At 41.0% G+C, this 21,559-nt stretch overlaps 3 protein-coding genes across 7 annotated transcripts; 2 read left to right on the top strand and 1 right to left on the bottom strand.

The window, feature by feature from the left end:
* The first annotated feature begins 878 nt into the window (after positions 1-878).
* On the top strand, positions 879-4,471 carry aldh3b2 (aldehyde dehydrogenase 3 family, member B2). Of its 3 annotated transcripts, none has more exons than XM_041042601.1 (10): positions 879-1,145; positions 1,580-1,783; positions 1,922-2,032; positions 2,352-2,472; positions 2,570-2,655; positions 2,985-3,066; positions 3,158-3,547; positions 3,661-3,827; positions 3,918-4,017; positions 4,118-4,471. In XM_041042601.1, exons 1-10 carry the CDS (start codon positions 1,005-1,007, stop codon positions 4,315-4,317), a joined length of 1,602 nt encoding a protein of 533 aa, XP_040898535.1. In that variant the 5' UTR covers positions 879-1,004; the 3' UTR covers positions 4,318-4,471. The 3 variants fall into 3 exon arrangements, with proteins under 3 accessions (XP_040898535.1, XP_040898537.1, XP_040898536.1); XM_041042603.1 differs by having other exon boundaries at positions 976-1,145; positions 1,588-1,783; XM_041042602.1 differs by lacking the exon at positions 879-1,145 and adding an exon at positions 1,445-1,506 and having other exon boundaries at positions 1,588-1,783.
* Positions 4,472-4,680: 209 nt separating this feature from the next.
* mmab (metabolism of cobalamin associated B) lies at positions 4,681-6,474 on the bottom strand. 2 transcript variants are annotated; one of them, XM_041042618.1, is made up of 9 exons: positions 6,338-6,474; positions 5,971-6,029; positions 5,775-5,868; positions 5,622-5,679; positions 5,452-5,524; positions 5,261-5,358; positions 5,114-5,178; positions 4,946-5,005; positions 4,681-4,865 (listed from the first exon to the last, which is right to left on the bottom strand). In XM_041042618.1, the coding sequence occupies exons 1-9, from the start codon at positions 6,439-6,441 to the stop codon at positions 4,781-4,783; spliced, it is 696 nt and encodes a 231-aa protein (XP_040898552.1). In that variant the 5' UTR covers positions 6,442-6,474; the 3' UTR covers positions 4,681-4,780. The 2 variants fall into 2 exon arrangements, with proteins under 2 accessions (XP_040898552.1, XP_040898553.1); XM_041042619.1 differs by having other exon boundaries at positions 4,681-4,835.
* A 195-nt stretch (positions 6,475-6,669) lies between these two features.
* mvk (mevalonate kinase) lies at positions 6,670-15,186 on the top strand. 2 transcript variants are annotated; one of them, XM_041041383.1, is made up of 11 exons: positions 6,670-6,848; positions 6,930-7,009; positions 7,410-7,557; positions 7,897-8,041; positions 9,869-10,024; positions 10,660-10,763; positions 10,938-10,983; positions 11,170-11,260; positions 11,695-11,814; positions 11,967-12,120; positions 14,037-15,186. In XM_041041383.1, the coding sequence occupies exons 2-11, from the start codon at positions 6,932-6,934 to the stop codon at positions 14,186-14,188; spliced, it is 1,194 nt and encodes a 397-aa protein (XP_040897317.1). In that variant the 5' UTR covers positions 6,670-6,848; positions 6,930-6,931; the 3' UTR covers positions 14,189-15,186. The 2 variants fall into 2 exon arrangements, with proteins under 2 accessions (XP_040897317.1, XP_040897318.1); XM_041041384.1 differs by having other exon boundaries at positions 6,670-7,009.
* Positions 15,187-21,559: the final 6,373 nt, after the last annotated feature.

The raw sequence follows: 21,559 nt of genomic DNA, 5'->3' as shown, positions 1-21,559 counted from the left end.
GTCATTTGCCATGTTTCTAACTAGTACTATTATGACCACTAACAAAAAATATTAAAATTAAAATGCAAATGCAACCATTTTATTAAAATGCAACCATTTTATTTATATATATATATATATATAAACACTGGTTGTATTGAATTTACCTGCAGTCTACTAATGACATTAAGCTATTTTCAAATCTGACAAATCAGTAGGGGGGGATCTTGCCTCAGCTGTTCTCCTTTTTAGTCTATTCAAGCAAGAAGTGGAAACACTGCGAATGGATTTACAGGACACACGACGCTGCGTGTGTGTTTGTGCGCAAGAGAGATGAAAGATACCTCACAAGCTTGTCTGTCTCGTCTGATGAGGTCGCTCATCTGTTTAAAATGATGTCAAGAGTAGGCTAGACTTTAAATGTACCAGTGTGGACTGCTGATGCTGACTTTGGATATCCACTCTTTTAGTAAAAATAAAAAAAATAATAAAAAATGATCCTGGAAACGTTCCCACCCTTCCTGTTTTACTCTTTTTAAAACGTCTTTTTCTGCTGCACTACAGTATGGAATGTATTGTTGAAAAAAAAAAGTTGGTCCCCATGTAAGATTTATCCATGTAAGATACTTTCTCCCCCTGTAATGTTAAATAATGTACACCAGTATTGTATAAATCATTTTCTTTAAATCAGTTACACATAATGGGTTTTTTTTTCCTTTCCCAGAACAAACTGGCGATGCCTCAACTATTAATTAACAAATTAGTTTATTACAAACACCTGCTGAGTCTGGAGGGGCGCGTACAACACTACTGTGGAGCTATACGCAGGGGACTGAAGTATATTGTTGCTCTATGACAGACTGTGAGTTAGTTTAAAATATTTACAGGCGGCAGTGGGATTGAGAATCTCACAACACCACATTTTCAGATTTCCCCGAATAACGTGCAAGGCGGATTATGGTGCAAATGCGCACGTCTGAGTCATATTCTCCATTGTGCTCGGCCCCTGCACTGCGTGACTCTCCATGCGAGGTGAACGGCGCTATTGTGAGGATTTCCGCGACTGTAGTTTCTACTATCTCAACTGTGTCAATCTGAACCTAAAGAATAACCATGAGCAGCCCGCCGAGCCCCTCTCCATCCCGATGGTTCAAGGCGCTGCGCAGGTAAATAACTTTAAAACCTGCAAAACTTTTATGTAAAGTTTTTTTTTTTTTTTTTTTTGTGTATGTGTAAATTAATTAAGAAAGTGAATGCGATACCTCTGCTGTCCTTGGTTTTCCTCTGCATGATGCATTGGAGAACCTGGATTAGACCCTCAGCTTTGTTAGTTTATGTAGATCACCTGATTGGCTGGAGTTGTTAGGATTTTCACTATCCTCCCTGGCAGTGGTGCCTTAGGCTTAACTGCAAAGTGACTCCGTTCAGAAAGGCCAGCAGTAGAGGAATCTGGACTGGAATAAACATGAGTGGAAAAGTGAGGGCGTGCTATGCTTGTCAGAGGAATGGGAGGTTAACGTGCAGAAGGTATATGTGATAAGATATGAATTGGGGATGTGTTTAATTGCCTTGTTGTATTAAAACTAGTGATTTTGGCTGCTGTTCCAGGACCAGGCTGGGGGAGCCGTGTTTGAAGACGTACCCTCTGGAGTGTGTGGATCTGCTGAGAAGGGCCAGAGTTGCCTTTCAAGCTGGACGCACCCTCAAGGAGAACTTCAGACAAGCTCAGCTGGAGGCTGTGGTGCGGATGCTGGAGGAACATGAGTGTGACTTTGTGGATGCTCTTGGACGGGACCTTCATAAGGTGAGGCGGGGAAGTAGTCACCAGTAATGTCTGTGTGTGCTGTCATTGCAACAATCTCATCTTTTTTTTTAGCAGAGAAAATTTAGAGAATGGTTAATTTCTTGGCATTTATTTCTTCATTCTTTAATGTTTAACCAGCCACGGTTTGAGACAGTTGTGTCAGAGTTGATGCTTGTCAAGAATGAGGCACTTCATGCCATCAACAACCTGAAGAAGTGGATGCAGCCGCAACACGTGGAAAGAAACCTGGTGAGACAATTCTGTTTATCAAGCCTACTTTTTTCCTCCCCACAAAACATCTTCATAATGTTATTGGGATTATCCGTGACTTACACAACTTTTTTCGAGAGAACATTCCGTCTCGCTGCCACAAAGAAATGTATTGTGCTGAGCCCACCAAAGCAGATTAAAACCTAAGTTGCCTTGCCCCCTTTTTGTAAGGATAAAGTGCACAGATGTCTTTTCCTCTCTGTTAGTCAACCTGTGCACTGATAGACTCAGCCAGCTTCCACTCATGAGTGTTCTGTTTCCCTTGTAACCTAATTTCGAACCTGTCTGATTGGTTTAGTCCACCACGTTGGACGAGTGTGTGGTGGTCAGTGAGCCGCTGGGGGTGGTGTTTATCATGGGGACCTGGTGTAGTCCTGTCCAAATGTGTCTGGTGCCACTGGTAGGGGCTATCGCAGCAGGTGAAGCAAATGGATTCATTTAATTATTTAGTTTTTTCTTCACACAACCTTAGAGAGGAACTGACAGCCACTGATAATGTTTTGTTCATTTGTGCAGGAAACTGCGCTATCATCAGTCCCTCTGAGTTCACCCCTCACACATCAGAGCTTCTCCATCGTCTCATCCCTTTTTACTTGGACAATGTGAGTAGTTTCAGGCGAGCAGGGGGGATGGGTCGCTGTACTGAGTGCGGTTTGGCAACTTACAGTAGACTCTTTGTGTCTTAATGTCTCAGAAAGAGTTAAGAATAATCTGATGGATTAGGTGGTCCTGGATTTTGGACTGATTTTGGACTGAAATGAAAAGTTTTTATGTAACATGAGATTTTATAGAAGTTAGATGTGGTCAAATCTGGGAGTATGGAAACCTGTTGTTATCCAACACTGACTGACTCTAGAACTATGATTTTGTAGATGTACTACAATACTCCAGTTCAAATATGATCTGATCTAAAATTCTTGTTTTCCTCAAGGAATGCTTCCATGTGATTCTTGCAGGCACAAATGACTTGCCTGAAGTTGTGGAGCTCAAATTTGATCATGTCTTCTTTACAGGTAAAGAGAAAATCCCCTTCAAAATAAATTTTGATGCACATTTATTGAATTATTTCTAATGTAGCTATAAAGGATGGCTGTCAATCCCTAGGAAACAGAGATGACGGAAGCAGGATTGCTCAGGCTGCAGCTCGCACTCTCACACCTGTCACCCTGATTTTGGGAGGCAAAAATCCGTGCTATGTGGACCAACACTGTGACATTTCCACCACCGCGCAGCGTGTTGCTTGGGCTCGTTTCCACAATGCCGGACAGAGCTTGGTGGCTCCAGACTACATCCTGTGCCACGCGGATATCAAAGCACGGCTGGTGCAGGCCCTGAAGTGCCACCTGATGCAATTCTACGGTTCTGATCCCCGGGAATCCCGCAGCTTCGGCCGCATGGTCAATCTGGAGATCTTTAACCGTACGAGAGACATGCTGTGGAGATCTGGCAAGGTGGTTGTGGGTGGACAGGTGATAGAAGCAGAGAAATATATTGGTAAGAATCCTCCTTGTTGGATTCATCAAAACAAAGCCAGTTAATACATATTTGCATGTATCTGAGCCTGTTGTACTTTAACATCTTTTTTTTTTTTTTTGCTCTATCTGAAGCCCCAACAATTTTGACAGAGGTGATGGAATCAGACCCCATCATGCAACAGGATGTTTTTGGCCCAGTTCTCCCTGTTCTGACTGTAAACAATGTGGATGAGGCAATTGCCTTCATTAATAAGCAAGAGAAACCCCTCTGTGTTTATGCATATTCCAACAACAGTAAGGTAAATGGCAACAATTAAAGTTAAAACACTGTCCTGCCATGGATAACCAATGTGTGTTCTCACCATGTGTTTCCCTGCCTGGCCATGCAGGTCGTTTCTAGACTAATGAGTGAGACCTCTAGTGGAAGTTTTTGCTCCAATGACAGCGTCCTGCAGAGTGTGATGGTGGCGTTGCCTTTCGGTGGAGTAGGTGAGCTTCTTGCATTACAATATAAATTCTGTCAAACACAGAGGTGGGATTAAAATTGCCACCAATCTGTCCACTCTCCCAACATCTTTTTTTTTGACAGGTGCCAGTGGAACAGGTTCCTACCATGGCCGCTACAGCTTTGATACCTTCTCTCACAGGAAATCATGCCTGCTAAGAGGCACACGGTTTGAGTGTGTCACCTATCTGCGTTACCCACCCTACGAGGACCGCAATCTGTCTCTAATGACATGGGCCAGTACCCTGTCCCAGAGGAGCCAGGGCTGGTGCCAGATCCTGTGACTGTGTGGGAGGGTGGTAACAGAGCCATGTTGGAAGACAAGCACATGTATTGTTAGTGTATTGAAAAATAGATGAGAGCAAAATCTGTGGCAACATCTAACAGAGGATATTCAAAAGTAGATTTATCACAGTGTGGAATGACAATTGTGGGACCTACAAGAACCTTACCTGTATGTTTACTGTACCTCAATTCAACTGAATGTTGGAAGAAACGTTACCTCTGTAAAATTAACTAACTGGACTACAGTATTTTGGATATTCATGTATGCTGAATGGTTAAAGATTTAGCCATTGTTATGACCTATGACCTACTTTCTCACATTATGCCAAGAAAAAAAGTTGCATCAAACAAAACAATTTTGGACTTAAGTCATATTTATTAATATATTTACAATATAAATCAAGTATCTGCATCAGCCATCCCAAAAACAAACTTTGTCTTAATCCTCATGTGACAATCTGGTCATTCGGGTCTTTTGTAGATTTTCTCCTCGTTGCCTTCTTTCATGGCTGCATATCTGGCCACAGTGAACAGGTAGTCGCTCAATCTGAGTGAACATGTAGGGACATTAATCATGTGTGGTGGGGAAACCAAATTCTTATATTCATTTTAAAGCACCATACTGACCTGTTCAAAAACTTGGCAACATCTGGATCTGCCTCCCCTGAGCGCACAATTGGGGCAACACTATAACAAGAACACAGAGCTGTCAGAACCAACTGTACCAGTCAAACAAGACAAATGGATTAAGCCATTCAAGATAATGTTACAACCAAGGAACATGCTGAAACTGACCTCCGCTCTGCTCTCCGACAGACTGTCCGAGCTAGGTGCAAAGCTGCACTGCTCTTCCCTCCAGACTGTGAAACAGAAACTGTAAGTGTTAGTGCAACAGAAAAACCTGGACTCTCATAAGAATTCCATGTACACAAATGAGCTTACAGGTAAAATGAAGGTGGTCAGTGGAGGGAGTTCTTGTGTAAAGTTATCAATCCAGGCTTCCAGGTCTGTAATGGGCTGAGCAGTAAATTTTGTTCTCTCTTGAAAAACAAACAAAACAACATGAAACCTTCCAGCACACAAGACACAATAAAATGACAATTTCACTGATTTAGATTGGCCCCTGTGCATACTTATGTGACTTTCTCTTGCAGATGATCGAGGGGTGGCAATATTGGAGCCCACATCTTGTAAAATGCACTGTATCTACAATGAAAAGTGCAAAATACATTCAGAAATCTTATCTCTGGCAGATGTAAAATGTCAGCACTGAAAGTTAATAAATGCAACATGAAAATCAAACCTTGTCCAGCTGATATGTGAACGTGTGACCTTTGTCGAGGCAAAATTCTCTGGCCAAGCTGTCATGTACAATTCAACACAGTCAACTCAGGTAAGGCAGATTAAAGGACAAGTTTTAAAATGACCTGTGACATTTGAAAAGTTGAAATTTTACCCAATAGCTGACGAAAGCTCATCTGTATTTCCTAAGGCTTCAAAAATATGATCTTCCTTTGGTCTCCTTTCTCCTGTAAATGTGCTTGAGAAACCTTTTAGGGGTTACAGAAAGAATCAAGTCAGCTTTTCAAAAAGCAATTCACTGTAGCAATACTGTAAAATGTATTGTTTCCCTGGTAAATTTGAAAAACAACCTTTGTCTCCAGTTTTGGTGTATATTTTGGGTACCCTGTTGTCTCCTTCTGTGGCATAACTGTTGAGGAAAAGAAAGACAGGAAGATTAAAGATTAAAGACTTTGATAAAATGATTTTTTACTATATATTTGATACATGCAATGTATATTTTGTTTCACTGGGTCTTTAAAGTCAAATAATACTCCGGCTCAGAATAAAGAATCTTGCCTTTAGTCCTAAAGTAACCTTTATTTTGTATACTTGTATACATACTATGGACCCCTGTATAGCAGCTACCTAGCACTTTGCTGTATTACATAGATGAATGACAAAAAGGGTCTCAACACTTTGCAAGTACTTTGACACAGAGCGGAGCTGGACAACTACCTTCTGTCTGAACACAACGCCTTCCTCGTCCGATGCTCGCTTAAGAGCCTGCCCGTCCTTGCAACACAGCGAAGGTGTGCAGGTTTGATAATAAACGAAGCCATGTTCAAGCTAATTGCTAACAGCTAAGGGTGAACAGTGACTAATGTCTAATGTCCCTCCGTGGTGCCCGTAGTTTATGGGTGTTTCTTTTTAATCGCACGATTGGTCAACTCACCGTGTGGTGGGAGAGCACTGGGCGCTAATTGGTCAGAAGAGAATATGCTCAAGGACCTGCGGCGCTGATTGGATACTGAAAGCCGAACCACGGTTTTTCACCGTCAGTGTGAGCTGTGTTTTTAACATGGTTTTATCACGTCGCGCTGAAAAGAGCCCGTCTTCAGAGCATTTCCAGACCGTAAAAATGCTGTGCTAAACTCCTTACATTCGTCCAGCGTTTATGAGCGTATTGCTGTGGAGCAAAGTTGTCGACCGCTTGTTGCCTGCTTCAGAGGATTAACATTAGCTGAAGGTAGCTAAGCTAGCTAATAATAACAACACTGCCAATGATAAGTGGCACCATCTCTGGACGCATTTTTGTACTCTGTTACAGAAATGCAAGTTAACGAGTGTTTCGTGTCTGCTCCTGGGAAGGCGATCCTCCACGGAGAGCATGCAGTTGTGCACGGAAAGGTAACCTGTGAAAATGAGAGTATAGCTAAAAATGAAGAAGTTTTTGAGATTCTTTGGTGACTCTAGGCACAAGTCAGTATTTCAGCAGAGGCAATGATAGGTTAAGGTAGAACCAAGGTTTTGCAAGACAGTTTTCCAGGTACCACACAAAAACTTCCATTTGCCTACCTTCCAGAGGTTTTCACTGCTTACCGTTCGTTCCAATAACACATTGAACATTTGTTTTAAAAATCAGTTGCACTGAATAGAAAACACATTGAACAATCGTAAAACGACTATATGCCCTGGAGACAACTGGTAATGCTGAAAAATAAACTTGAGCTAAAAGTAGGCCAGGCTAAAACTTGAAAAAGTGTGATACTTTAATAACCCTTTGACCTCTGTTGTTGCTCCTTCACAGGTGGCTCTTGCTGTCAGTTTGAACCTGAGAACATATTTACAGTTGAAGGGCACCACTACTGGCAAAGTTTGCATCAACCTCCCAAATACTGACACATTCCTCTGCTGGGACCTGACTGAGCTGAAACAGCTTATTCCTTATTCCTATGGTAAGGATAGTGCAGCACGAAGGGCTGTAAACGCCTACGTACACTGTCATTTTTTAGAGTTATATCATGCATCCCATAGTCCAACAAATAGACATTTTCATGTTGAGACATTACACCAGTCTTATTTGTATTAATGAATATTTAACTCCAAAACTGTTGTAACTGTGGTATCATCATATTGCACATTGAAACTAGAAGAGCTGATTGTGAGAACACCCTGGTTGAACTATTTGACATAAAATAAAATTGTGCTTGAAATTAGTTACTTTTACGAAACATATGTGTGTGTATATAGAATTTAATCTGATGATCACTGTGTCTTTTAACTACTAATAACAGCCAAGAAAGAGGAGGTGAAACTTCTGGATCCTGAACTTGTGAGAAGACTGCGTGAATTTGTTGGTGTAACAAATGGAAACCTGGATACTTGCAACATGGCTACCTTAGCCTTCCTCTACATCTACCTCTCACTGTTCGGATCAGGGTGAGACAGTACTTCTGTGCACTTGTTCATTTTAATATTATAGCTTGTTAGCTAGGATGGCACCTTGTGAACATTACACATTACAAATGTTTTAGGTACAAAGGGAAAACCAGAGACAAAGCCTATCAAATATCCAGTTGTAGAGATGTAGTGCTAGAAGTTTCAAAAATGCAGATGTAGACATGTCACTGTGCTCTGTCCACAGGCAATAGAAAGTAAAGAAAGTAGTTGGACACTTTCACCACCTTCAAACAATAAGTCTTGCATCTGCATCTGTTTTCTAAATAGCTAATATTTGCATGTGTGTGAGAGAGTTTGAGGTGTAAAATATTGCATTCTTGTTACATGGACAATTTCTGCTGAATTGTATGAACTGATAAGTGTTCGCTCTGCTGCTGTTCTGGTCCTAGAAAAAGCTTATATTCTTTTACTCAAATCTTGGATTTTTATGAGGGAAAATAATAAAAAATAAATACATTTATAAAATCTAGAAATGCTTACATTTGGTTTCCTACTGATAGAAGTTGAATAATGTTTCTGTTAGTATTTCATGTCCTCTGGAGGATAGTGGGACATAATATTTGTTCATTTATACTGATTATTTTACTTTAGCTAATAGATGGTGCAGGGTCAAGCGTTTGTTGTAAAACCTCAAAGATTCACATTAAAAAATGCACCTGTTAAAAAAACAAAAACTGCCGCTGTAACACTCATTGCCTGAAGCTGGCGCAGCTGTTAAAACTGCAGCAGCTAGTACTTTCTGTGGCTGTAGGTGATGCAGGAAATGTGTGTAACAAGGTGTACAGTGACTATAGTGTGTCATAATGGGGTTATATGCTGATTACACGTTATACTTGGTACTGTGAAATGAAATGATACTGTGATGTTCAGCTCGTTTCAACTAAATGCTGTAAATGTAAACAACATTAGCACAACACAACAAAGCTCACAATCACTTGTCACCATTTATTACACTGCTGTTTCTGCCTCGCTGCCCTCATGCAATCACAGTCTCAGTGCAGTTTTTATGTCTTTACTCTTTGCAGCTCTTTTGAAAATTTGCAATAATGCACTCCTTTTTTGATGTAGACGTGTTCAAGAAAAAATCTGAAAAAAAATCCTCCCTTTGAAATGAAGATAGTAAAGAGAAACAGACAGAAAAGCCGAATGTTAGTTTTAGCAGCTCCAGCAGCCGTGAACAGGGAAGGTGCTCAGGAAAATTAGAGCTGCAGGTTGTCGGGAGGTTTAATCGGCGCTGACACGGTGCTGGCGTGTCTGAGAGAGGTGATGGGTTCTGACAGTATGGCCACTAATGAGAGTCTGGCACTAGGCCACACTGCAGCCTTTAACAAGTCTGGATGTGTTTTTCCCTCGAGAGAAGAGCTGGACAATTAGTTTAGAGTTTTCTCCTGTCTGCCCAAAAGAAGCTTCCCTGACAGACGTGAACAGCAATGTCAAGCAGGTTTCTCTTGCATATAGTAATGATGGATTGCTATACATTACACGGTTATACTTATATACTGTTACTGTAGCAGTTAGTGTCATTGTAAAGAAGGGCATTTGATACATCATTTCCTTACCTAATTGAATTTTTTTTTGTAAAATGCATCATAAGTGAATGTGAATGAGCAATTACTGTTTTTTTTTTCATTTTGGGGATGCAGTTACAAATTTCTTTGGCCTATGCAACAAATATTTTTATACTGTCACTTTAACAATCTTCACAATCACCTGCAGTCATCTCTTAATAACGGTCATATGTCATATATGCAGTATTTAAGTGTTTATGTTCAAAGAGAAGCTCAGTTTTTGTGTTTAATTTCTCAGTGAGCTGCCCAGCTTGACGGTGTCTGTGTGGTCGGAGCTGCCGACTGGAGCTGGACTTGGGTCAAGTGCTGCGTACTCAGTGTGTTTAGCTGCAGCTCTGCTCTGTGCAAGCGGAGCCATTCCCGCTCCTCTCAAAGAGTGGGATCACACTGCCAGGTAAAAAAAAAAAAAAAAAATCCCATGGTTTTGAAAATGTAGCAAACAAAAGGTGCTGTATAATTATGTAACACAATCTAAGACAGAGGACATAACCAAGAACAAGAGAAACAAAGATGACAAAGATAAGCCCTGTCTCAACTATAAGATTTTTATTTAAAATATTTCACTTCATTGCTCGAATTGGTAAACTCTGCATTATCTTGCAAGGTGTTGATGGCAGTTTGTACCTCACAAAATGGAAATGTTATATAAATTTTTATCATTGTTAGTGTTTTAGCTTGTTGGTAATAATGATGGAATTTGCAGAGATTCAAATCAAAACTACAAACTGCAATCAAATTTCTAATGACATAAAGACAAAATCTTGTTTGGATGAAACTTTTTTCTTCTTGGAAAACCAACCACACAAATTTCAGATTTTCAGTATTGCCTTTGGGATATTATTGTACTGTGTTGTACTGCAAACCTTGTGATCTTATGTAGTATGAGATTGCTTCTTTACATCTGTATAATGATTTATTGAACATTCAACTGTATGGCTTACCCATGTACCAGTGTTTGGTTGGGAGATAAAGCAGTAGTTAGAGGTTAGGTCAGAGAGTCTGTTGGGCTTTAAAGCTCTTCCTTTGCAGGTGGTGTCAGGAGGACCTGGAGCTGATCAACAGCTGGGCTTTCCAAGGGGAAATGATCATCCATGGTAATCCCTCAGGAGTTGACAACGCTGTAGGAACATGGGGTGAGGCCTGATCTGAAATTAGCTGGCAGTACATATGGTGTTATACCTCCCTTTGTCCCTGTGGACAGGCAACACTCTATAATGCAATCATCAGGGTGTTGTCCCACCACTTTTCATTATCGTCTGATGATTATCTGATTATCTGATTAATGATTTTTATTTCCCTTTATGTAGGTGGCATGCTGAGGTTCTTGGCTGGGAAGATAATACCACTGAGCAGGTACTGACACCGATCAACAGTTTTTAATTGTATTCAATATAGAGCGTGTACAGGGTGAATTAATAAAATCATATATATTTTTTATGTTTTTATAATTGTTTTTGCTAACAGAAAACAAATACAGTCTGGGTAAAATTAGTGCATCTGAATAGTACGAACCCTGTGATCTGTCTGCTTTACTTCCAGGGTGCCGTTATTAAGAATCCTCCTCACTAACACCAAAGTACCACGTAGCACCAAGGTACTTGTTGCCAGGGTGAAGGACAGAATTAACAAGGTACTAAATGGTTTCTTCCTCCCCCGTGTGTTACTTGTCGACACTGTAATTAATATAATAGGCGGTGCTTTTGCATGGCAGATACTCCAGAGCCTAGAGTTGAGTGCCTTCATAAAATATTGAAATTAAACTCTTAGCCAGCACCCCTGCGTGCTGTTGCCTGGCGACACCAGCAGGTGTGCAGATTTCTGCCTCAGACATAGATAGGCCTGGATTGTGTTGTGGCAGTGTTGTGATCAGGCAGGAGCTCAACCAAAGTCAAACCTGACATTTTACAATCTGTATTTGTATACAGCTTATCCATCATAAAACTGTTCAGGTTTTTTTAAACATACACATATAGGCACTTGTTTTGCCCATAACCTGCAGTAATGGCTTCATGGAGACCTGCTGTGGTGTTTCATGTTGATTTTCTTTCTTTTTGCCCCCTGCAGTTTCCCCCTATTATGACCCCTGTGCTCGACTCAGTTGATGCCATTTCCTGCACTTGTGAGAAAGTCCTTTCAGGGATGACGTGTGAGCCCATCACAGGAGAGCACTACAATATTCTAGAGGTACAAAATATTAAGCACGTTGCTTTGTGAATGTGTTGTTGAGATGGTAACATGTAATTGTATGCTTGTAGTCCAGACAGCCCATATTCAGAGCCGAGCAATAATTCCATGTGAACAACAGGTATTAACAACAGATGTCGTGTCATTTATAGGAGCTCATTGACATAAACCAGCACCATCTGAATGTGATGGGAGTGGGACACCCTGCTCTGGACAAACTGTGCCAGGTCACGTTGACCAGAGGACTCCACAGTAAGCTAACAGGTGCAGGGGGAGGAGGTTGTGGCATTACACTTCTGAGACCAGGTACTGTGGGCCAGTTTTTCTGTTGCGAATGTCATAATGTGTGCATTTTAAATGTTTGTATTAAGAGTAAAGTCAAATGTTTGTGTCCGTTTTTTTTCTTCTTTTTTCAAAGGAAGATTCTTTATCCTCTGTTGTAATTACCTCTCCAGTTTAAATGATGCATATAATTGAAATTAATACCTCATTTAGTCAAAGCTATACTGCATCCTTCGATGGATTTGTCTTACAATCAATTCAACTTGATGAAGGAAATTTGATGAGCCAAACTGTCAGACTCCTGCTGACAGCAAATGTTCTGTTTTCCTCAAGCTCTCCCTCACTCTTCCTTTCTGAAACAACAGTTTGAGTGGCAGGAAATGATGAGAAGGCTGCACAAGAAGGGTCTTTTGGTGTGCTGGTACTACTGTGCAATTGGTTATAAGGAAACTTTGTATTACCCTCCCTTTGACAAAACAAACAAGCAAAGAACTTGTGAGAGGAGTCTTTGTTTATGCCTGCAGCCTGTAGCATACTGAATTTTAACAAGTTTAAAATCTTCCAAATAGATTTCCAAATGCTCTTTATTTGTTTTCTTAGCAAGCGCTTCCCTCTGTGTGAATTGCAGCTATTTTCAAATAGATGGTTATATTCCAGCCTAAATCTGTTTATTTTTTTCCCTCATCAATCTGCGCTCAGTACCCCATGATGACTAAGCTAAAACAGAATTTTAGAATTTTTTGCTAAGTTATTGAAAAAGAAAAACTGAAATATCATATGGACAAAAATATTCTAACCCTTTGCTATGACACTTGAAATTTAGCACAGGTGCCACACATCATCATTTTTGAGATGTTTGCACACCTTGTGCACCTGTGGTAAATTCTGTTGATTGGACATGATATGGAAAGACACTCTCCTGTCTATATAAGGTTTCACAGCTGACATATCAGAGCAGAAACCATGCCATGAGGTCAAAGGAACTGCCTGTAGAGCTCAGAGACAGGACTCTGTCTGCTGTGAAGGTTCCCAGGAGCACAGAGGCTGCCATTATCCTGAAATGGAAGACATTTGGATTAAATTAAAGAAATATCCTTAATAAATACTGGTTCAGAGCTCTCAGGACCTCAGAGTGGGCCGAAGATTCACCTTCCAACAGGACAGTGACTCTGTGAATGTCCTTGAGTGGCCCAACTAGAGCCCTGGCTAGAACACAAATTGAACAGCTCTGGAGAGACCTGAAAATGGATGTCTACTGACCGTACCCATCCAACCTAACAGAGAGGATCTGTAGAGAAGAATGGCAGAAAATCCCAACATCCAGGTGTGTGAAGCTTGATGCGTCGTACCCAAGAAGACTTGAGGCTGTAATCGCTGCCAGAGGTGCTTCAACTAAGTATGGAGTAAAGGGCCTGAATACTCAATTTGATATTTCAGTTTTTCCTTTATAGTAAATTTGCAAAAATTTCAAAATTTCTTTTGCTCTTTCCTTTCTCATTATAGAATATTGAATGTATATTGAGGCTCTTTGAATTAAAGAAGTATACACATTTATTTTATCATTGCATTAAAAGCTTCTCTCTCATCTGAAGCTTTAACTTTTCAGCTGAACACGTGGTTAGCATCAGTGTTGCTGTGCAGCTGTATCCTCCCTGTTGAGCTGAAGTGCTGCAGATTCCTTATTATTCTATGTTTATGGATCTGATGATTGAAGAGATGGGGTTTTTTTGTGTGTGTGTGGCTCCAGTATTACCCTTTTGCGGTTAGTGACAGACTTTACAGGCTGACTCCTTACATCTTTATGCCCTGTCCTAGAAACTGTATCATATTTAGTCATAAAGACTTCTGTCTTAAACATTCCACAGCATCCATCCCACTGTAATAATTTTGTTTTTATGTTAACTGCAGCCCACCTTGACATGACTTGTTTATTTTTGTAGAAACGGACTCCTTCATTGTCCAGAGTACAATTCAGGACTTGAGAGACTGCGGCTTTGACTGCTGGGAAACAAGTATTGGCGGACCAGGTGTCCAGCAGCACTCACCTTTGTCTGTTAAGGAGGAAGTTCTGGAGATTTTAAACCAATACTGACACCCACTTGTGGCTGTGGCTGAACAAGAAGACAGACAGACAGTCTGTTTTTTGTTTTTTTTATCATTACCTCAAGACCTGAGGTGCACTGAACTAATGAAGTGGGCCGCGTGGACTGAGGGACATTTCACACTGAACAGAACTGGACAGATTTGCCTGGAGTGTTAATTATAGATTTTCAAGACTACAAAACAGTGTCATCTAAAGTCTTGAAACTAACAAGTCAGCTGTGTGTTGTGTTTTTTTGGTGCTGCATCGCTTGAAGCGTTTGCTTGTCAAATGCACTCTGGAGTACAAGCTTGTGTACTGAGCTCTTTGTCCACTAGGTGGCATCAGAGTTGCATGAATGCTTTTTATGAAACAGGATTTAGGGCAAGAGGCTCTGATAAAATTGATTAATATGTAAGTGAAGCACTGGCAGGATTAATTTATATTTTCATCCAAATGCTTAATGCAGTAGGGCCAGCCTATCTTAATGGATTAGATGAGCGTCAGCCATTAATTACTTACTCCCAACATTGTGACATGCAGTATTTTGGGATAACAGCAGAATGAAAGTGATCATTTTGTAGGATATATTTCACAAAAAATAATAATGGAGAAAAAAATTGATGAAATTTGTTTTTCTTGGGAGAAATCATCAACAAATACCAGTGACTACTATTCAGTACTTTAGTCCTCATAGTTCTACAAAGAGGTTTATGCAAGTAAATGTGCTTTAATATTCCACTTCTCATGAGCTGTGTTGGTGACAATATGTCTCTGAATAAGCCAAGACCAGGAAATGAAAATGTCACAGATATATTCCGAGAATTACTTACATGTAATGTCAGACTTCACTCTAATGAATTATCATTATGAAGACTGCTTCAAACATAACTTCAGCACACTACTGTATAATGCTGCATTGCTCTTTAATTTTGCTCTACATTTAACATAAATGTAACATTCAGTTCAGTCGCTTTCTAATTATTTAGTAAAATATTGTTCTATTTTCAGTATTATGTGCTGTTCATTTCTGCAGTCAGAGAGTGACTGGCTGTGTTGTGCTAATAGAGGTTGGGGATAGGGGGACAGCAGGAGTGTGTGGCCTCTCTGGAGCCTCTGGATTAGTGCAACTATAATGTGAATCAACAACAACCAGCGTCCTTCTGTGAGTCACACATTTGTGCTGACACATATGCACACACACAAACACTCACACACTAGCTTTCTCAAATTCTTCTCCACCTAATCGCTCATCCTCCTAAGCATTACAAAATATTCTGCAAATGCCGCAGATACAGAAGACGGATCTGTTTAGAATATCCCTGATTTGGGGAAAAGGTCATTGTGGGATTCAGTTGAGTTTGAATATCCATTTCATTTCCTATTTTTTAAATGTCATGAAGATTGAGTAGTACAAATCTGGCAGTGTACGTGAATAAATGACATTCGTCACCCTCCCTCCTTTTCCGCCTGGCGCCCCCTCTGTCCTCTTGAATTGTGTCATCTTTATGTCAGGGCAGCCCCCCGTCAGCGCGCCACACAGTTGCCCCTAACCCCTGCTGGAATTTAATTACCACTGCGCTTTTCAATTGAAATGGCATTGACGAGGGGGGACAAGAGGGAGACAACAGAGCCTGTTTCATTTGAAGCCCCTCTCTTTCTTTTCTGTCTTATTCTCTCTCACTTCTTTTACCCCTGCAAGGCACAGATGGTATTTTTTTTTTTTTTTTATCAGTGTCAGCGCCTGCTTCTTTCTGCTCTGATGAATAGAATCTAAGGAGGCCCTGAGATTATTTCAGATAACAGAGGGAGTGAGGAAAGGGGGTCAAGGATAGAGGGAGAATGTCAGAATTAGAGAGATACAGTGAAAACAGTGTCCTGTCCCAAGAGTGAAGAGGGAGACGAGCAAATCATTTAACATTTAACGTTTAGGGAGTTTTGTCTGGATGGATCAATGTGGAAGAATCAAGGATGTATATTTCATTTTGTCCAAGCAGCAGGAAGGAAATGTTAAATGTGAATTTGCTGAGTGGTCACGCTCACTGTGGCACATTCCCTCTGGTCCATCAGTCGACTTTCGAAATACTTGTCAGGACCCATTAAGTTTGAATACAGAATTAGACCTGACTGACAAGATATCATGTTGTTCATAGCCACTGGTTTTACTAACAGGGATTCAGTGTGTGTGCATGACTCCCTACAGCGAGCATTTTCATTTACATGGATGGGATCTCTAGATCACAGTATGTCGTTGGTTGTTATTATGGAAAATTACTTGTGTGTTGATTTGTATTTTATGCCATGATATCTGTGTCAAAGGGGTATGTGGAATTGGTCACAGCAGGGAAGATTTGTGTGACCGCCCTCTCCCAGCATTCATATAGACACACCGACAGAGGCAACATCAACATCATGAACTTCTCTCTGTCATGATGGGCTGCATGATCCTCCTGGGGGTGTTTGCCCTTTCGATAAGTGGGGGGGTGGCGGCCGGTGTTAGTAGCAGGGGTCCGATTAAGTCGGCAGGGTACAAGGGCGTTGTCAAAGAACTCAGAGGATTTAGTTTTAGAGAGAAATGTTGTATTGTTCTGTTAGTCCCAACTCCTCACTATACAGTGTTTGCTCAATGAAAGGATGTTTTTTTTTTTTTTTTTTTTTTTTGCAAACGTTAATTTCCTAAACAATAGTATATAGTAAGTATATCATTGCGTCATTCAGTACACTCAGGGGCCTTTCTTGGTCTGGTATGACCAGTGAGTATTGTTAGTTACTGTTAACAAACTTTTGAGAAATATCACTGACATTACTGAGCCTGTATGCTGACTTTTCTCTGCTTGTGCTATGCTACATTTTGGCATTTACTATTATCCTGTCATTGTGATTTGTGGCCACAGTAGCTGCTTTTCAGCAAAAGCTACATTGCCTTGTTATATGCATTTGGAATATGGGTTTCATCATTTACCATACCGGACTGATTAAATACCCTACCCCGGGAGTGCCCAGTGTTTTTGGCTTGTGAACCCTAAAACAAAACAATGTCTGGTTGCCTTTGTCTGCCTGTTATAAAGAAATATATTCTTTTCCCTTTGTTCAATTGGAATAATTTTGAGAGGCGTCTGTAGAGGTAAAATTATTCAAAAGCTAACAAAGAATCAAAACTAAGAGTTTACAGCCATGTTAATGGTTCTGTGAGGCTGCACTGAGGCAGAGAAGGGCTTTGAGCTTAATGCTAACATCAGCATGCTAAGATGCTCACACTGACATTTAGCAGGTATAATGTTTACCATGTTCACCACTGTAACATTTACTAATTAGAACTAAACACAAAGTACAAATTAAAATCATTAAATTTAATAACTAAATTAAAAGTTAAAGGACTCTCAGTATTCACGCTGAGGGAGATTTGAATGTCTGGACCAAATTTCATGACAATCCATCTTACAGTTGTTGAGACATTCAACTCAAAATCACAAATGTCAACCTCATGGTGGTGCTACAGGAACACTTGGGGATGTCAAAACTCATCAGGATACATCTCTGACAAACATGAATGTCTGTTTTGAGAATTTCCAATAGTTTTTGAGATATTTCAGTTTGGATCAAACTGGTTGACTCACCAACTGACAGACTGACATTAGAGCCACATTGCTTGTGGGGCTCCCGATGTCGTCTTAACTCCAACTCTTAGACAAAATATTTCAAGTGAGGTTTCCACCTGGAGTATCTGTTTGGTCTAGAACTGGGCTTCTTTCATGTTTATTTAATAGGCCCACAGCGTGGAGCTCTGCTTGAGTTGTGTTATTGTAAACATCTGAAACACATGACACGGAGGGCAGCTCCCATCCACGTCCCATTTTCCATCATGGAATTGTATCATGTCATTGTATTGATCCTGTAATTGATCCTGTGAAGTCGAGGGCACCTGCAACATGCTCTGTCATCCCTCAGTTCCAGGAGCGCTCTTGTTTAATTGCAGGCTAAGGTGCTGGTTTTTCTTGTTGCCTTTGAAAAGCCTCATTGATTTTTATACCACCCTTCATCCTTGCTGCGCTTCGTTTTAAGAGCAAATCCCTTGTGTCGAAGTTGCCCAGAATGTAAAAGTATGAAATCTGTCAGCGCTTTTCACAAGGCTTCCAGGTGCAATCCAGACACGTTAACACTGAAGTTTAAAAAGTCAGGCTTCTCTGTTTTTTTTTTTTTTTTCTAAACGTTTCAACAGACAAAGGAAGGAGAGAGCCTTCATTCTGCCAATCTCTGTCTCATATGGGACTAGTTAAACGTGAGGTTGTGATGGAAACACTCTAATCACACTGGGAAGGTCAAAGTTCATCATTTCAACTCAGCCTGTTTGGACCGTTTTTGACTAAATGACCTGATTATGGGAGGAAAAAGGCGTGTCCAGTATTTTGGGATAAATCGGATAGCTGTATTTTTCTTGTCTTTTTTCTTTTTTGGTATCCCTAAGGGGATATGTATGAATCAGTATAATTCTTTCTTTTATGACATGCATGCATTTATGGCATATATGGTAAAAGAAACACATTATGCTTCAATGGTACATTGCATTAAATAATATGAAGCCTGTAATCCAAACAGGAATGATAATTCTACTTGTCAGGCTTTAAATTGCAGTTTAGAAACTGGCACAAAAATACATTCAGTACATTAGGTCTGTATAGAACAAAAATATCCTAAACGAAATTTGATTTGCATTAATTTGAGAAGCAGCTTATCTAACATTCATACTTTGAACTTGCTTTGAATTAGAAATAGGTTCTCATCATTTCCCTGGGATTGCAGCCAATTTATTGGATTCAGTTTTTTTTTTTTTCCCATCAGACGCTCCGGGAGGAGGATGATCTCAAAATGTTATCACATGACACTGTGTGATTGATGGACCATTAAAATGTCAGCCAGATGTACTTAAAACCACAGCTTTTAGGTTGATAAATCATGGCACAAATGGATACATAAAGCTGTTAGAAACAAATATTCCCATCTAGAGCTATCTGCAGTCAGATAGTAATGGATGTACTATCTGCTTGTCTGTCTGTCTCTCTGTATGTTTATTTCTTCACTCTTTTTTCCCCTCTCCCAGTGTATCTTTCGACCACTGCAGTCATGTAATTACAGTGGGACAGGTAGGAGTGTTCATATTTCATCTGCTGCATTCACGATAACATCTAATAATCCGAAAGCGTTGCAAAATTGGTATCTCGTTGCTCATGCATTATGAATGAGTCACTGATTGCTTTTTTGCATAGATTAGCAATCATTTCACAGAAATCTTTCATATAAAAATGTGCCAGGAGGGTTCTATCTCCTTTTTCTGAAGAGTTGAGGTGACACATCCCGTCGCTTTTTAAGATAAGACAGATCAGGTGATGCCACTTCTTCCCCTTGCCCCTCTGCTCCTTCTCTTGCTCTCTGATTTATTTCTCTATGTATATCATCACAGGGGTGGGGGGTTGGGTGGGGAGGGGGGGATAAGTGTAATTTTCAGCCCACTTTGCGACTGATTGCTCACTTAGTGAATATATTCAGCATCTGCAGTGTTATTGTGTTTGGAGCCAAGTGGCTAAGTACCACTGAGATTCTTTGGCATCAAAGTAAACATTTGCAGACTCCAGAAGTGCTCTGAGAAAAGCAAATCTTCAAAGCTATGAGAATGTGCGCCCTACATATGGATTTCGGTGACCTCTGCCTGTCCTGACTTGTAGCCTCAGATTGGCACGACACATAAGGGGCTCGTATGGTCTAGTGGTTAGGAAAATAGGCTGATGGCTGGGTTGCAGTGTAAAATCCCAGGTGAGGTTTACATACCACTTTGGCTTCCTGTCAGGCAAATGATCTACATCATCCAGTGAAATTTCAAGTCAAATGCAGTTCACAGAGCACTTAAAGAGGGTTTTTTAAGCAGTGTGAGCAGTGCAACTGTCATTGTTTTAAGGTTGCTGAGAGCAGCATGTAGACTCAACATGAAACAGCGCTGGTTTTCAACTTAAAAGTTCTCATACATAAAAGCTATTTTAGAACTTTTAATTAAAGCTATTGTTTGATGCTTTGATGTGTACGGACTTGAATTTCAGCTCTGCCTTGTTGCTGATTGAATAACGAAGAAAAAGTATGAGCGTGAATGAGGTGTGTGCGTGCGTGTGGATGCCTGTGCCGTGTCTCCCATTGTAACCCCTGGCCTTTGCCCCCTCCCCCAGATGGGCAGACTCTCAGCCAGGGCCCTGTGGAGGTTGGTGCCCTCTGCCTGACAGCCTGTCACTGCGCTATGGTGGTGATTTTTTTCTGCAGGAGATGGTGTCTGATTGGGACCAGTGTGTGAATAGCCCTGTCACACTCGATAAGCCAGCAAGACGACCTGTGACGAGGACATATGGCATGTTTGACAGGGAGAGAGGGTGCGAACCGCACTGAATGATAAAATGGTGTTTTTCCCCCTTCGGCAATGTCATGCTTTCAGGCAAGCGTGTGGACCATCGCTCACTCAAGCGGCTGACTCCGGCCTCCTTGTGACATCTCCTTCAAGGTCCTGAGTTTCTCTGTATCGTGCCTGGCCAATTCTGACACTGCGAGCCTATGCTGCTCACAGCTGCTCCGTTAGCTTGTCGATGTGGGGAACATAATTGGATATCAGTTTAGTTTAGCGATGCAGAGTAGGAAATTCATCTTAAGAGGCTGTTCGTCAGAGCTCCTCTTAAAGCTCGCTGGCACCGCAGCCCTTCATCCTGTCTCTTCTCAGCCTGTCACACGCCTCACACTGTTGATTAATACACACACACAGTCTCATCAGACGACTCTAATTGATGGGTTCAGCCTCCTCAGGACCCTGATTTATTTAAAGGGCCATGAACACTGACGAAAGGAGAGAAAGGGAGAGAGAAAGGAGACAAACAGGCTTGGATTTAAGTGTGTCAGGGAAATTATTGAGTTGAACTGCACGCCTCTCATCCTTACTGTCAGCCGGGTCTCGACTTCTGGTGTTGCAGCCTCAACTCCTATCCTGTCAAGTGTCACATTGTCTGTGTTTGTGGCCGTGACAGACAGCCCAGGTGTCACACTCAGGCTTCAGTGCACCATCAGGCACCTCTGCTCTGGTCCCCAGTGGCTCACAGTCAGAGAGACAGCACAGTCCAATAACCCAGCATGTCTCGCTCCCCGGGGAATCCCTTGTGGAGTTTACTCTCTGTCCATTGGGCCAGAACTTAGAAACTCTGCCAACGGTCACATGATCCTGCTTTCAGTCTGAATGCTAATTATAACACTCCAACTGTTATACTGCTACTTCTGCCACTATTATGACTATTTCTGCTGCTTCTTTCTGTAAGAGACAAAGAAGTAGGGCATGTCCCTAAGTTCAGTGATTGATTTTGC

This window comes from Toxotes jaculatrix, chromosome 7 (assembly GCF_017976425.1).
Source record: "Toxotes jaculatrix isolate fToxJac2 chromosome 7, fToxJac2.pri, whole genome shotgun sequence".
Classification (NCBI taxonomy): domain Eukaryota; kingdom Metazoa; phylum Chordata; class Actinopteri; family Toxotidae; genus Toxotes; species Toxotes jaculatrix.
The sequence above is the reverse complement of the archived record's forward strand: the minus strand, read 5'-3'. Positions and strand labels throughout refer to the sequence as shown.

What these genes read in the sequence shown, in the direction of transcription:
- aldh3b2 (XM_041042601.1), top strand. Translation starts at nt 1,005, where the DNA reads ATGCGAGGTGAACGGCGCTATTGTGAGGATTTCCGCGACTGTAGTTTC. An exon ending in GGTAGGGGCTATCGCAGCAG is followed by an intron (nt 2,473 to 2,569) that starts GTGAAGCAAATG and finishes TCATTTGTGCAG; the next exon opens with GAAACTGCGCTATCATCAGT. An exon ending in TCCCTTTTTACTTGGACAAT is followed by an intron (nt 2,656 to 2,984) that starts GTGAGTAGTTTC and finishes GTTTTCCTCAAG; the next exon opens with GAATGCTTCCATGTGATTCT.
- mmab (XM_041042618.1), bottom strand. Translation starts at nt 6,441, where the DNA reads ATGGCTTCGTTTATTATCAAACCTGCACACCTTCGCTGTGTTGCAAGG. An exon ending in GAGCTTTCGTCAGCTATTGG is followed by an intron (nt 5,680 to 5,774) that starts GTAAAATTTCAA and finishes TGTACATGACAG; the next exon opens with CTTGGCCAGAGAATTTTGCC. An exon ending in TGTCGGAGAGCAGAGCGGAG is followed by an intron (nt 5,006 to 5,113) that starts GTCAGTTTCAGC and finishes TTCTTGTTATAG; the next exon opens with TGTTGCCCCAATTGTGCGCT.
- mvk (XM_041041383.1), top strand. Translation starts at nt 6,932, where the DNA reads ATGCAAGTTAACGAGTGTTTCGTGTCTGCTCCTGGGAAGGCGATCCTC. An exon ending in GCTTATTCCTTATTCCTATG is followed by an intron (nt 7,558 to 7,896) that starts GTAAGGATAGTG and finishes TACTAATAACAG; the next exon opens with CCAAGAAAGAGGAGGTGAAA. An exon ending in CATTACACTTCTGAGACCAG is followed by an intron (nt 12,121 to 14,036) that starts GTACTGTGGGCC and finishes TTATTTTTGTAG; the next exon opens with AAACGGACTCCTTCATTGTC.